At 38.0% G+C, this 14,092-nt stretch overlaps 1 protein-coding gene across 3 annotated transcripts; it reads left to right on the top strand.

Annotated features, from left to right (window-relative positions):
• The first annotated feature begins 1,889 nt into the window (after positions 1–1,889).
• Positions 1,890–10,148, top strand: LOC143889229 (uncharacterized). Of its 3 annotated transcripts, none has more exons than XM_077393409.1 (4): positions 1,890–2,274; positions 2,397–3,061; positions 3,527–3,619; positions 9,713–10,148. In XM_077393409.1, the coding sequence occupies exons 1-3, from the start codon at positions 2,199–2,201 to the stop codon at positions 3,611–3,613; spliced, it is 828 nt and encodes a 275-aa protein (XP_077249524.1). In that variant the 5' UTR covers positions 1,890–2,198; the 3' UTR covers positions 3,614–3,619; positions 9,713–10,148. The 3 variants fall into 3 exon arrangements, with proteins under 3 accessions (XP_077249524.1, XP_077249523.1, XP_077249522.1); XM_077393408.1 differs by having other exon boundaries at positions 1,895–2,274; positions 2,400–3,061; positions 3,518–3,619; XM_077393407.1 differs by having other exon boundaries at positions 1,899–2,274; positions 3,518–3,619.
• The last annotated feature ends 3,944 nt before the right edge of the window (positions 10,149–14,092 follow it).

Below are 14,092 nucleotides of genomic sequence, written 5' to 3' on the forward strand. Positions count from 1 at the left end.
ATGACCAGATCTGTCAAATGGCCAAAACATTAACAAGTTTTTTTTGGTAGGAAGCAGGCATTGAACCTCCAACCTCAAGGTTGAAGAACATATTCTTTACCAATTGAGGTAGAGGCTCAATCCCAAAACATAACAAAGTTCGGACAACATTCTTCCTCGATAACCAAATTACATTTTCATTTCCCAGAAATGAAAGTTAAATCGACCAACGATTTGGTCATCTCCATAGTGTTTTTTGCATTTAATGGGGATTCGAGTTCACTTCTGTTGGGTTCCTACAAAGTTACACTACTTAGATATTAATTAAAAGTTTTGCAAGTTTTTGTTGTGCTATATGAAAATTTAAAAATACATGAATAAATCCAAAAAATAACTATATGTTTTTTTTTTAATTTGAAGAGATGAGAGTTTTGGAAATTAAACACAAAGTTTTACTAAATTCGAGAATAATTTGTCGTCGTAGATAAAATTTTCAATACATTTTTGTTCTTATTTTTATGTTTAGTTTTGGCTGATGATAAATACAACCCCGCTATTTGAACAATGACCATCCCCTTTAATGTCTTTATAACTAATTTCTCTTAGGGTTGCAACTCGGGTCAGTCCGATCGGCTCGGGTTGGATTTTTTATGCAAAAATCCAATATTCATAGGCTTGACCCTAGTGCAAGTCGGGTTAGGTTTTTTTACCTGCTTGTTTTATCTTGAGAATGTGTGACATAAATGATGCGTCATTAAGTAATAGTGCAAATGAGGATTCAACTAACAATTTCGGGTTTGAAAATACTTCTCATGTTCGTTTAAGAGTATGATAACAGATTGTGAGTGCTAAACCGATTATTGGACTCAAATTTAAACGTAATTTTGAGTCCAATAATAGGTTTGGCACTTACAATCGGCTGTAATAATCTTAAATGAACAGGGTCTAAGAGATCTTTGATGCACATAATTCTGCCCTGGTGTCTAGATCCTGATTCTATCAATCCAAACAGACCCTAATTTAGTTAAGCAAGCACCATTTCAAGTATAGCAAGTTGTGTTTATTTTATCCTTCCATAGACATGCTATTCTCTGTTGACTTCAACCTTTGTTGTTAGATAAGATATTGCCAAAATAAAATAGTGAACCAATCCCAAGAACAGCTTATCCAAGGATTGCCTTTGTTGTTAGATAAATTATTGCCAAAACAAAATTTGTGAATATGGATAGCCAATCCCAAGAACATCCTATCCGAGGTTTTCTAACCCCACACTAAAAAGGAAAGAGCTCCGGAAGTTTTAGATAATGAATTAAATGGTCTAGAAGTTGGAAAGCCAGAAGACCTACTCCCAATTCCCATGTTGCTTGCTTAAAGTTAGCACTATTTAATGTGCAAAGCCCCTGAAACTGAAAAGGCAACCTCAGATGTCCATTAATTTCTACATGCTGTATTTAACAAGATCGCACGAGTACACACACGTGCAAATAAATAAGCCCTTTCTTTTCCCAGAGAACAAACAGGAGTTTTTATATGATGGCCGACCCTAGCCCTTGATTTTTAATCTGCTCAAAACACTCAAAAAATATGAGTGTTTTGACCAGATCAGAAATCAAGGGCTAGGTGGCAAAGTGGTTTGCCACCTGACCCTTGCTATTTTGAGGGTTGGGCATCATATAAATTCTCCAACAAACAGAACCCAAGCTAATACAAATAAGGGATTTGGCAGGACCATATCAGAGCTATTTGGCAGGCTGGTTGTTGCATGAGAGAGCATCTACATAGGCTCATTTTTCAACAGATTTTGTCTTATTAACAGGTGGGCCCTAGCAAATCCCATCCCCTACAAATAAATAAGCCCATCTTTCCCCTCAAAGAGGAAAAAGTAGAGGGGAGATAAAGCAAGTGCCAAGTGGAAGGCTCCAATGCCACCCACTTTTCCCTCCCTTGCCCGTTTTCTAATCTCCCGCCTTTAATGCTTCAAATAACATCCCTCCAAATGGAAATGGAATTCCACAAACTTTAATTTTCAAACTGTTACATCCACTTTCCCAAAAAAATTCATTTCAATTATTAAAGCCCACTCTTCTATCTTCTCTAGAAACAGAATAACTCCCATGTCCATCTAAATAATGAGAATTTGATTGGAAGGAGAGAAAAGGATTAAAAACAAAAAAACTTTTCTCAATCTCTCGGGCCCTCGATTCGTCTCCCAATCAAACATGGGAAAGAACAAGAAAGCTGCCAAGAAAAACAAGGGAAAGAAATCAAATCTTGATTCCTCAACAAACTCTCAAGGTTTTTTCTCTTTTTTTTTTCTCTGCTTTTGTTCTTCTTTTTTGTGCGTTGTGGGTGTTTGTTTGTTGATTGATTTGATATTCTCTCTTTTCTTTTTTTGTTTCTTTATTCATTTATTTAAGAAGGGAATGGTAGGAGAGATGACGATCTCATCATTGGGAATTACGGGAAAGAAAGCGAAAGCAACAAAATCCTTTCTCCAAATTCGGACCCTCTTATTGAAAACCAGAAAATGACATATTCTTCCCAATTGGGTTTCGGCGAAACAATGGAAGGATCTGAAAATGGGGTCCATACCCAGAACACAGAGTCCGAACTAGAGGATCGAGAGGTGATTCTGCCTTCTATGGAGATACCCATTTCTGAAATCAAAGATATTGGTATTGAGTTTGTCGAATCCGTAAAGGGATTGAATGGTGATTTGTCTAGTGAAGATGGGAATTCGGAAGAAGATTCTCAATCAGTTGAAAATCCCTCTGAGAGGGAATTGGGGAAAGTGGTGGATTTTAATTCGGTGATTTCTCAGTCTGTCGATCCAACGGAGCAGATTGTTTCTTTGTCTGAAGAGGTTACTACTATTATAGAAGCCACCCCAGTTGATAATTCTGGAGTTTTGGGTGTGGTTGATTCTACTGCGAAGGAAAATGAAGAGCTTATAACATTGCCGAAGGAGAATGAAGAGCTTATAACAATGCCATTGCCATCAGAAACTGATTCAAGTGAGAAGCCCAAAGATAGTGGTGAATGTCGTGAGGAGTCTACCGAACAAGAGAGCACGAATAAAGAGGTATATTGATAATCTTGGAATGATTGATTATTTCTTTTCCGCATGTGAGTTAAATTTATCAAATTTTAAATAAAACGATCTTGCTTTTTGTTACAAACCCAAATCGATTCGCAACGTGATTGATCTTCTTAGAGGGAAGATTGGCTTCTCAGCCCACTTGGAGGGATGGGTCAGTCCTCTTTCGTGTGCAAAAACACAATTTCCAATATAGATTTCTTCATTGATTTGAAAAAGGGTACTTACATGTTGTTTATACTAAATAGAAAACCCACTTTGCAGCCACTTAAACACTTCCTCTAAAATTCCTACCCAAACCAATCTAGACACCGCAACCCCTTATTTCTGAGACTCCTACCCATACCAAACAATTAGATAGCAAACTCACAAGCTACAAAAATCTAAACTAATTTATTCTACGCATCTATGCATGTAACATTTACTCTGAAATTTTGTCAGATGCTGCAGGTTCCTTTGGCTCTACCACCAGTTAAGCCTACTTCATGGTGGACTTGTTGTGGTTTGTTTGACCTTCTGACGGGCTCACACGGATAAGAATAGGTGAAGAAATTCTTATCAGACTCTTGTTCTTTCTTCTGTTTGAAAGAATATTTGCTACACACCATCATGTTCTCTTTTACATTAAAAAGTATTTCCCTGTAGCTGATTCATGTGGCCAGTCAATACTTTTGATTGTTGTCTTCTTAATCAGTTGATTTAATTGCTGTAGCAGTTGACTGACTGATGTTTGGTATTCTGCTGGCTTTACATCATATGTCCTCCCTGTTCATCTATTTGATTTCAATAGCACTTCTAAGTTGAGCCGGGGTATTTATGTTGTTTCCGCGTTTAAATGTTGGAATAAGTTCTTATATTTTGTAATTTGTTTGGTATGTGATATGAGATTGGATTGAAGAGTTAACAGATTAATGGAAGGATAGATATTCACTCTTAGATAAGTTACTTAATTATAAACTATATAGATACTCCGTGTAGAACACGGTTGACCAATTACTACTGGAAAAATATAGAACTTGAGGCAGGTCATAAGTTTTATATAATGTGTTGAATGGCACGTTGCTTGTTCTGAAATTTCATATGATTTATAGGGGTTTTACAGGGTTTGTGTAATCTCATTTTTGGTTTTTTTTCTTGTTCATTGTGAAATTTCACATGGATCAAGTGGCATTATAAAGCAATATTGTTTAAAAGTGGGGGCAGGTAATGCATTTGTTTCTATAATTAGTTCCTCCGGGGTAACCTGCCTATGCAGCTGACTTAGATGCATCGGTATTTACCAAAATGATAGCAGTTGTTTAGGCTAGGTATGCTCTTGTAGACATGTAAGTCAGCAGATCTGGTTGCTGGCCTGATGGGCACGTGACATGATGATGTCAAAGTCATTTACAGTTTCGATCTCAGCGTAGACCTTTAAATAATGGCTCAGCAGTCAGTTTGATAAATTGTTTATCGAAAGGTTTTTAAAAAACAATGGCTGTTTTCAAAAGGTATTTGCAAATGCATTTGTGGGCCCATGCTGATAGATTTAAAGGTATACCATTAGGTGGGACCAGGGGTAATTGATGTCCACTCCCCGTGGGACCAATCTCGCTGATGGGAAGTGAGGATTGCAGGCAAGACACCATGATGGGCCCCACAACTGAGGCAGAGTTTATCGCTGGGTCAGATGCAACGAAGGAGGCAGTATGGACTTTTGAACTTTCATCCAATAGTATTTTAGCTTGGTAAGCAAGTTGCCTAAATTTTAGAAATTCTTTCTAAAATATCTCTCTCCTTTTTAATCTCAACCAATAGGATTCAAGCTAATTTCAGCCAATAGGATTTAACTTTTTTTTAGTTCTATTTTGATGGAAATATATGTGCAATGAAACTATGATGCATATATCAGTGTTGTTTATGAAGTTAGTCTGGTTGAATCTAGTTAGTAAAGACTCGAAGGGATTTTTGTTAACAACAATGCGAGACACGGATCATCCAAAAAATTGGAAAACTTGGACATAACTTGAGGGAGTTGGAAGAACTCTCGAAACTTCTTGGAAGCTGAAACGATTAATACAATTATTTGGATTGGATTGACTCAAATCAGAATCCTAGTAAAATCTAATGGCTTGTTTTGATTTAGTAATGCTATCATTGATCTTTTACAAGGTACTTGCTAAAATGAACCAGTTCTCACTTCTTCACTCTTTCTCAATTCTTTTGATGGATTGCCATGCACTTATGTACTTGCCATTATTACTTATAAGTGTATGGGAGTGGCTAATGGTTGGTTATCGTATGTTAATCAATGATTATTCCCGACAAGATGACCTTTGTCTGACAAAGATTTGAATTAAAGGAAAAACATAAAAGGTCGAAGCCATACACTAGAAAAGGAGCCAGGGCAATACAGGTCCAAACCCACAATACCGCCACTAACAAAAAGAGAAACAGTCTCGGACTGAGCAAAACTACAACTTAGGCATACTATGCCATATTTTCAATGCTTTACAAGGGACATCAAAATTCTTTAATCTGTTCACGAGACCATTTACTTCACGATGTTTGTGGGAAATGTTTCATTCATTTGTCCCTTTAATGATATCCAGCATTTCCATAAAATGGCGATGGGGCTTTCAAGCAGGAGGTTTCTTATTCTAGATATAGCTTGTAGGCATGTATATGTGACTATTTGTTTTCTGTGGTTGAACCTTGCTGGCGTATAGGATTGGTGTTTGAGTGTCAATAGATACTCATTTGTGAGCAAGAGCGTAGGCATGCATGATTTAATGAGCAACCAAGGAATTTCTCCAAAGGCAAAAGAACATGCACACAAAATAATTTTTTAGCTCTAGTAATTAAATTTTAAGGGAATGATATTGTTTTTTGTCATTAGAAAAAATGTTAATGGAAATATGAAGATAAAGAAGTATGCAGCCTTTAGAAAATTAGAGACATCAGAAACAATACTAGAACCAGACAAATGTTCTTAATGCTGGTGGAAATTCTAGATTTGGAAGTTCCTTCTTGGCTCTCAAGCTCATACTAAAAAAGAATTGGCAGCACATCAGATTAAAGAATATCAAAGACCTACAGAAAGGTTATGAGCATTGTGGTGCGGGGCATCCATGGTTTTAAATTTCCACTGAAATAGACACGAAGAGATTGAAATGTTTTCATTTCCATCCCCACTGAAATGCATACTGAAACCAAAATCATTTGTGTATTAGTGTTACATTATACCTGTATATGTTACATAATTATTTTTATATAAATTGATTGTGAAACGTGATATGTGTATTATGTATAAATATTTGTATGAACTACATGTGAAATTTGGTATCTACTAAATTATTAGATATGCCCGACAATGCATGGTACTAGCTATTCAATGTTTTAAACTATTATGGGTGTTTTTTTTCCCATATGTGATGATTTTTTCAGTGTGCTTTTGTCCCTATTCTAGCACTTTGTGAAGTTGTATCTTAAATATCCTTCATTTGCATATGTTACTATACGTTTCGTGATTTTACCAGATTTCCACTGAAATTTCCATCTGGAATCAACATGTTTCCATTTTCATCACAACTGAAACTCATACTGAAACAGAAACTCGAATCTTTGGGGTTTAAAGTAACTTGAGGGTGGAGATATTGGTGCATACTCATGATTGAGGGGTAGATTTGGTTTTGGCTTCCATTCTATGAGGTTCATTGAAGAGAACCGATTCTAGTAAGAGTGGAAGAGTGATGGGATACAAGGCAGCCTTTGGAGACATGCAACTACTAACTTGCTAAAAAGGTGGGTTAGCAATGTCTGTTTGCCATTGCATTGATGAAGGGTCCTTATAGACACATAGGCGAGGGGTTTGGCGGGAAGTGTACAATCATGAAATGACAAAGTGGAAAATGGGGGAGAAAAACGCAAAAATATTGAGGGATGAGATTTCATTAAATAGGGGGTCTCAACTTGACTATATTGTGGTAAGATGGGTAATGTGTAGTGTAGGTACTAGCACTAGAAGTGATTCTCCCAATCCAAAGAAAATAGGAAAAAGTCGAGACAAGCCATCACCAATTGAGGTCTGTTGTTAGTCAAACTATAATTCATGTCGTCCAAATGGGTGTTCATTTCATAGGTTGAACATGATGTTCAAATTGGGAGGTGGATCCTCATGTTGTCTTTTTTGGTGTAGTCCTTCAATGTTTTGTTGAAGGGAGACAAACCGGACAGAATTTGAGTTAGGATTTGGATAGCTACAATTCTAATTAGGGTGCGAAGCTTGTTTCGATCTGTGGCTCTTGAGAAGGTAAACACTTTGGATGGACTCATATGAAAGAAAATGTGATTAGTGAATAGATGTATGATGTGAAAAGAGGCAGAGGAATCGGTTAACCACATTATCATCCATTGCAAGGTGGCGAGGAAAATATGGTGGACTAATTTGAGATGGATTGGTATCTATTGGGTCTTCCCAAATTTTATGGGGACCTTATTGAGGATGGAGATATCGGCACCGATGAAGGCAAGATTTTGTGGCTTATGTCTCGTTCAAAGTGTGCTTTCCATTATGTCTGGAAAGGAACCAACTCACATTTGTAGGTTTAGATTCATTACGAAGAATGCTATTTGATATAAGCAATAGGTTGGTGAATTGGTCATTGGTGAGGAAGGAATTTGGGGATTCTGATGCTAGCTTGTGAGAAAATAGAGCCGTTGCATCTTTTGCGAAAGGAATGAAGAGTTGTTAGATTACTTGATGCTACAATGTCCGCTCTCTTACCAGCTATGGCAAGCTATAATCAATAGTTTTGGATTACAATGGTTGCATGAAAGATCAATCACAGGTGTCCTTAGAAATTGGAGTGGAGGGCCGTTTGAAGCAAGTGCTATGGAAGCTTGTCCCGTTCACATTAATGTGGCACACATGGAGAAAAGGAAACAACTGGATATTTAAAGAGAAAGAAAAGAGCTGGGGAAGAATTATAACAGAAAATGGATTTGATATAATGGGGAAGAGATAGAAAGGGAATCCTGGTTATAACGTGGGTGAAGTACTGAGAATGTGTGAATAGTGATGACTGAGAAGAAAATGAAGCGGAAAATTGAGCCCAAATGGGAAGCGCCACCAAACTGTTGGCTGAAATTGATTTTCGATGGTAGTTCCATGGATAACCTGGTCAGGCTGAAATCGGCGAAACATTTGTGATTCTAATGGGAGGACGGTCATGTCATTTTCTTGTCCTGCAGGAGAATGTGATGCTAATGAAGCTCAGGCAAAAATGTTGTTATTGGGGCTAAGATGTTATGTAAATGCAAATCTCGGACCATCGATTATTGAATGTGATTCAGCCAACATCATTTCTAGGGCTAGTAGCAAGGCAGCTGGTCCTTGGAAGATAGCAAGCATTATAGCAGAAATAAAAGACTTGGTTCGTAAAATCTTGCCATGCCTACAACACCAAAAAGGTCGGCGAACAAACATGGTGACAAATTGCCAAACTGGGGGTTGAGAAGGAAGATGTGTTGATTTTTACTGCAACACAGAATGAAGCAAGAGAGGAAGAAATGGAAAGTTAAATATCGAGACAACAATTCTGGTGTCTGGGTCTTTGCTGCCCCTGCAAATTCTTAGTTGCCCAATCGGGGGTGGGGAGGAAGGGGGTTGCACTTCAGGAAATCCCGGTCCATAATCTGAAGTGGGGTCAAAGAAGTGCAGTTCCTTAATATATTAGGTTGCCCAGGGTGTTTAATGTCAGTAAGTGGTCTTGGGTATGCATTAGTGGTGGTGTTTCTGATACTGTTAGATGGTTGAACTCTTATGAAAAGCTTCATTCAACCTGCTGGGCGAGGACGTGAGGTTTGATGGGTTTTTGCTGTATTTGTATTGCACTGGTGGGACACCTTGTCCCCGAATGTTGTTACACGATTACAGTTGTAATAAATTGTTACCTTTCAAAAAAAAAAAAAAATGGATGGAAATTGTGAAGATGAGATGTAGGACATGTGAAAAGCCAATTGGGCCCCACCCCGTCATAGCATTGTCAAGATAAATTTCGATGGCTGCTTCTTAGTAACCTGGATCTAGCTAGGATACAAGGATGTTTTTTAAGAAGGGGGGAGTGGGGTTTTTTAGCCTATTTCGAGCCAATTGGTGTTTCATATCTTAAGCCGAAGCAAGAACACTTTTACAATAGAGGGGCTGTCCCAATTAACAAAAGAGGGGTTGAATATATCAAAATAACTAGAATATATATATATATATATATATATATATATATATATATATATATATATATATATATATATATATATATATATCCCGTAATTAAAAACCTCACAACTTAGAAGTAATATTAGATTTTGGTGATGTTATTGTTATTTGATTGTTCTCCAATTAAATTGTTTGAATTCTTTAACAAAATATTTAATTTTTTTATTTTTATAAATATATAATAAAATAAGAAAACATATTATATTCAACGTACCCCCAAACGTACCCGTATCCTAATTTTTTTTTAAATCACGTATCCACGTACCCGTATCGTGTCGTACCCGCACCCCGTAACGTATCCGTGCTTCATAGAGACATGCTATTATACTTATTTTCTTGAGGGAGATTATGTCTAATATCAATTATGACCTTTGATGCAGCAAATGCATGATGACAACCAGAGATGGATAAGGATGATTGCTGGAGGAAAGCTTGTCATAGAAATGGTAATAGTGAAAAGTTCAGAGCATTTTGAATAAGATAGGTTCATAGTACCTGGGTTAGCAATAAGATCAGCTGAATGAAGAATGTGTGATTGCAATAGAGAAGGATACTAGTGAACTTGGTCAGATGGACAGCAATTGAAAATTTCATTTTGATAGAGTGTAGGATTCTGTTTTTGTTTTCTTTGTTGTCTGATATCATACTGTGACAAAGATCATTCACATTGCTTAGGCAGTTGGGCATCTTGAGTGTGCTACTTTGCCATGAAGTTTTCATTAGCTGATCTCTTCATAAGTTGGAATTGAGGTCCAATTTTCAAAGAAAGATCCCTGATTTCAAAAATAATACTTGCTAACTCCCATGGTCCACTTACTATGCTACTTGCCAATGCTAATTCATTAGCTGAGTTGGCTTCAATAATTAAGGGTCCAAGAGTGTTCTTTGCATACCATCTTAGACCCCAATATTAGGAAAGCTCGCTGTGATATCCGTGATATCACGTGATTTCCTCACCGTTATTATCTGACTATAGCTGTTTATAATGTTTCCCATTCAATATTTGTAAAGATAGAATATACATGTAAATATAGGAATAAATCGCTACAAATCAGGGATTCAAAGCTCACAGTTTATGCATATATTATAGATGTTGCTAATGAAAAGATTAACAGACTAACACATTTTTGTCACCCAATGGAGTGCTGAATGATACCACCCATGCCCGTTTGTCTCATATTAGTTTTTCAGCTTCCATCAAAGTTTAGTTTCATCTACCGCTTTGATCTGCGCACCCTTTTCACTCACTACCATTTGCCAGTTTCTAAGTATATATCCCATTCCTTGCCGTTAAGTTTCTCTGTCGGTTGCAATTGCCGGTGCAAGTGGGTGAGACAGTGAAACATTGTTCTGTGGTTATTGGTTGTTCTTTTTGTTCATAAACCCATGGAAGCATTTCCCATTATTATACCTTTTACAATTGGAATGTTTGTTATTTTGCTTAATGCCCCATTTCTAGGCTAGGAGCCCAGAGCCTTTCATAAAGAAGCAAGAGGTGATTGAAGCTGGTCACAATAGAGATTCATTTTGGGTGCAATGGCTGTGAAAAAAAAGTGGGAGACACCGGCTGAGATTTAAAACAAGAGTAATAATTAACCTCATATCATCTGTTTGGAAATAAATCATTTTCAGAGGGTCGACCACCTCAAAAGGCAAATGTAGTTATTTTAGTGAAGAATTGTAGTGTGAGTAGCACAAGCCTTCGTGATTTACTAACATTAAGTTGTTTAGTGTTTACAGATGAATCTTTCATAAGAATCCAAATTAAAAAAAAGGGAAAATTACATTTACACAGCCTCTAGTTTCTGACATATCCACTTCCACCCCTATAGTTTAAAACGTGACAAATACACCCCTGTAGTTTCAATTTGTATAGGGTAGGCCCCCTCAGTTGACGGTTCGTCCACAGATTGAAGGGTTAGGATGATCCGTTGGAGCTGATTTTTTGGGCACACCCTATCTATGTCAGGGCCCATCAAATGAACGCTTTGGATCATCCAAATAATGTGGGTCCATACCCAAATCCAAACACTACCAAAAAATCATCCAAATAACGTGGGCCCACATTGTTTGGATGATCCAAAGCGTTCATTTGATGGGCCCTAACATAGATAGGGTGTGCCCAAAAAATCAGCTCCATCGGATCATCCTAACTCTTCAATCTATGGACAAACCTTCAACTGAGGGGGCCTACCTTAAACAAATTGAAACTACAGGGGTGTATTTGTCACGTTTTAAACTATAGGGGTGAAAGTGGATGTGTCAGAAACTAGAGTGGGTGTAAATGTAATTTTCCCTAAAAAAAAAGACACTTTGTGGGAGAATCAAGCTTTTAGAATTATTGATGGGTATTTTCTTAAAAAATAGTCTGATGAATGTCAACATAAGTATTCTCAACAGAAGTATGCTTTCGAATGTTTTAACTTTTGGGCTAAATCAGTCTGATTGATTGGAATAATTTTAGGATCCGTTTGGATGCCGAGAAGATTTTGATTTGGATTTCTCACATTTGCAGCCCTTTTTGAGTTGTGATTTGGATCCGGATCAGATCCTTGGATTTCCAAATCAGCGACCGACAGTGAAAAAAATCAGATTTCCAAATATGCTGTGGAAATAAGTAATTGGAAGTCCACAAATATGGCAGTTTCCTTCACCCTCTTTGCTCATCAACCTCTCTCTTCCAATAGGAAGTACCCCCTTGCCCCTCTCTCCTGCATGAGCTGGCGGATTTATTCATTTTGTATTCAAAACTCAATTCCAAATCCAAATACAAAATATGAGGTATCCAAACGGGCCCACTCTAGTGTATTTGTGACTAACTGTACGGGGATGTCCCAAGTAAAAAGAGTAGAGTGGGGAGGGGGGGAGGAGGGGCATTCATCATATCCCTAATTACTATTCAAGCATCATGGTCACTTCGTTGCCTGTTCGCCCTATCATAGATTATTTAAGAGAACGACTATGCGGAAAGTCACTTTTACCGTTACAAGTGATTTTTTGGGACATATGGAAGATATGTATGTGAAATCAGGACTGTTGATCTTGGAGCGCATCGTGAGGGGACCCACACTGTCTTTGTCTCATCCCAAACAAGCGTCCCATGCAGAAAAAAAATGGCCTCAAAATCAACGGTTTAGTTTTTTTTTTTTTTGGTGGAACCCTTAATGAGGATTAAAGGTGTCAATTTTGGCTCGGACTCAGAAGCTCGCTCGAGCTCGGCTCGAATCCTTAAGGAGCCGAGCCTGATTTAGGCCAGGCTCGGCTCGTTAAGGCTCGTTAAGAATTTAATATATTTAAATATATATATATTATATATTAATATATACACTAAAAGGGTTGTCCAGGGAGTGAAAGGGGGAGGCAAAATATGTCACTTCATTTTTGGAACCCCATTTGTTACTTGGACCACTCCCTATAGTGTAAAAAAAGTAGTCAAATTACACTAGTAGGGCTGTCCAGGGAAGATGAAGGGTGTGAACTTAATATAACCCGAGCTCGGGAAGGCTCGCGAGCCTGGCCGAGCCTGACCGAGCCCGAGCCTGGTTCAAGCCCGAGCCGAGCTTTTGAGCTTAACGAGCCGAGCCGAGCCTGGCCAAGCTCGGCTCGGCTCGGCTCGTTTACACCCCTAATGAGGATGGATCCAAGGCCTAGATCATCCAATCAAGGTCAACGTGTTTTAAATGGAATTTGGACGGACTTACTGTTGGCGTTTGAAACCCTGGATTGATAGGGTAAATGAGGCGGATGTTCACCTTCAATAAGTGCACTTTAGGAAGGAGCATAAAAACCTCTACAGATTGGATCATCTACATGATTTAGAGGTACAACCTATTTACATTGTGGCCAAACAACAAATGGTTTGGATCATCCTTTGAAGTGGCCTAGTGTACTTCTGGAAAAATACTGGACTTCATGCACACACCATATGAAATCTCCTCATTAAGAATGGCTAATGAATAAAAAAACAGAGATTTTATATGATTTGTGGGCGTACAAACAATAATAGCGGATACTTTTTGAGAAGCTTTTGTTGGATCAAATATCAAGGATGGCACTTTCATCATACAACCTTTATTTATATTTGTACGCCCACTCATGACTCATCATATAACTTGCCATTGAGCAAAGATGTTACGATGACTGATGAGTGGGCGCACAAACTTTAATCTATCATCCCATCCTTGATATTTGATCCAAGGATGGGTTGTTGGATCAAATATCAAGGGTGTTGCTTACATTCTATTGCTTTTACGTGTGTAACCCCATTCATCGTATAATTTCTCTTCATAAGGGATTTGCTAGGGACCATCGCAGAAGGCATTTTGCTTGCATAAGAGAGCAGCCACATAGGCTCAGATTTTGTCTTATTAAATTTAATTCGCTGCACTCTCACGACTCGGCAAAATGACTTCTGCAAATACGGCATAATGAATACCGAGGTCCTTGCTTGGCTTAGGTTTGGAAAACTGGTGTCGGTCTCGTGGTGGACCAACTGAGGTTAGGCAAAGTAAGAGAACCTCGTGGTGCCTTGATGTCATTCGGGCCCACCCACCAAAAGCCAAAGGGTGGTGGTCTCCACACAAAAAGACACAAGCAATGAGCACTGTCAGTCCCAAACTTGGGGTTTTTCTCGTATTTAAATTGTGATAGCTTTTCTAGCAGAAATTCCATTTGATTGCACAAAAACTTAGGGTATTTTCGTGGAAAACATTTCCAAAACAACTCCTTTCGGAAGATTATAAAATAAATCGACCCCCTTT

This window comes from Tasmannia lanceolata, unplaced genomic scaffold (assembly GCF_043159265.1).
Source record: "Tasmannia lanceolata isolate RefF3 unplaced genomic scaffold, GAP_Taslan_0.1 ptg000013l, whole genome shotgun sequence".
Taxonomy (NCBI): domain Eukaryota; kingdom Viridiplantae; phylum Streptophyta; class Magnoliopsida; order Canellales; family Winteraceae; genus Tasmannia; species Tasmannia lanceolata.

Coding starts and splice junctions, on each gene's coding strand:
- LOC143889229 (XM_077393407.1), top strand. CDS start 2,199: ATGGGAAAGAACAAGAAAGCTGCCAAGAAAAACAAGGGAAAGAAATCA. Junction 2,275..2,396: donor TTCCTCAACAAACTCTCAAG/GTTTTTTCTCTT, acceptor CATTTATTTAAG/AAGGGAATGGTAGGAGAGAT. Junction 3,062..3,517: donor AAGAGAGCACGAATAAAGAG/GTATATTGATAA, acceptor AAATTTTGTCAG/ATGCTGCAGGTTCCTTTGGC.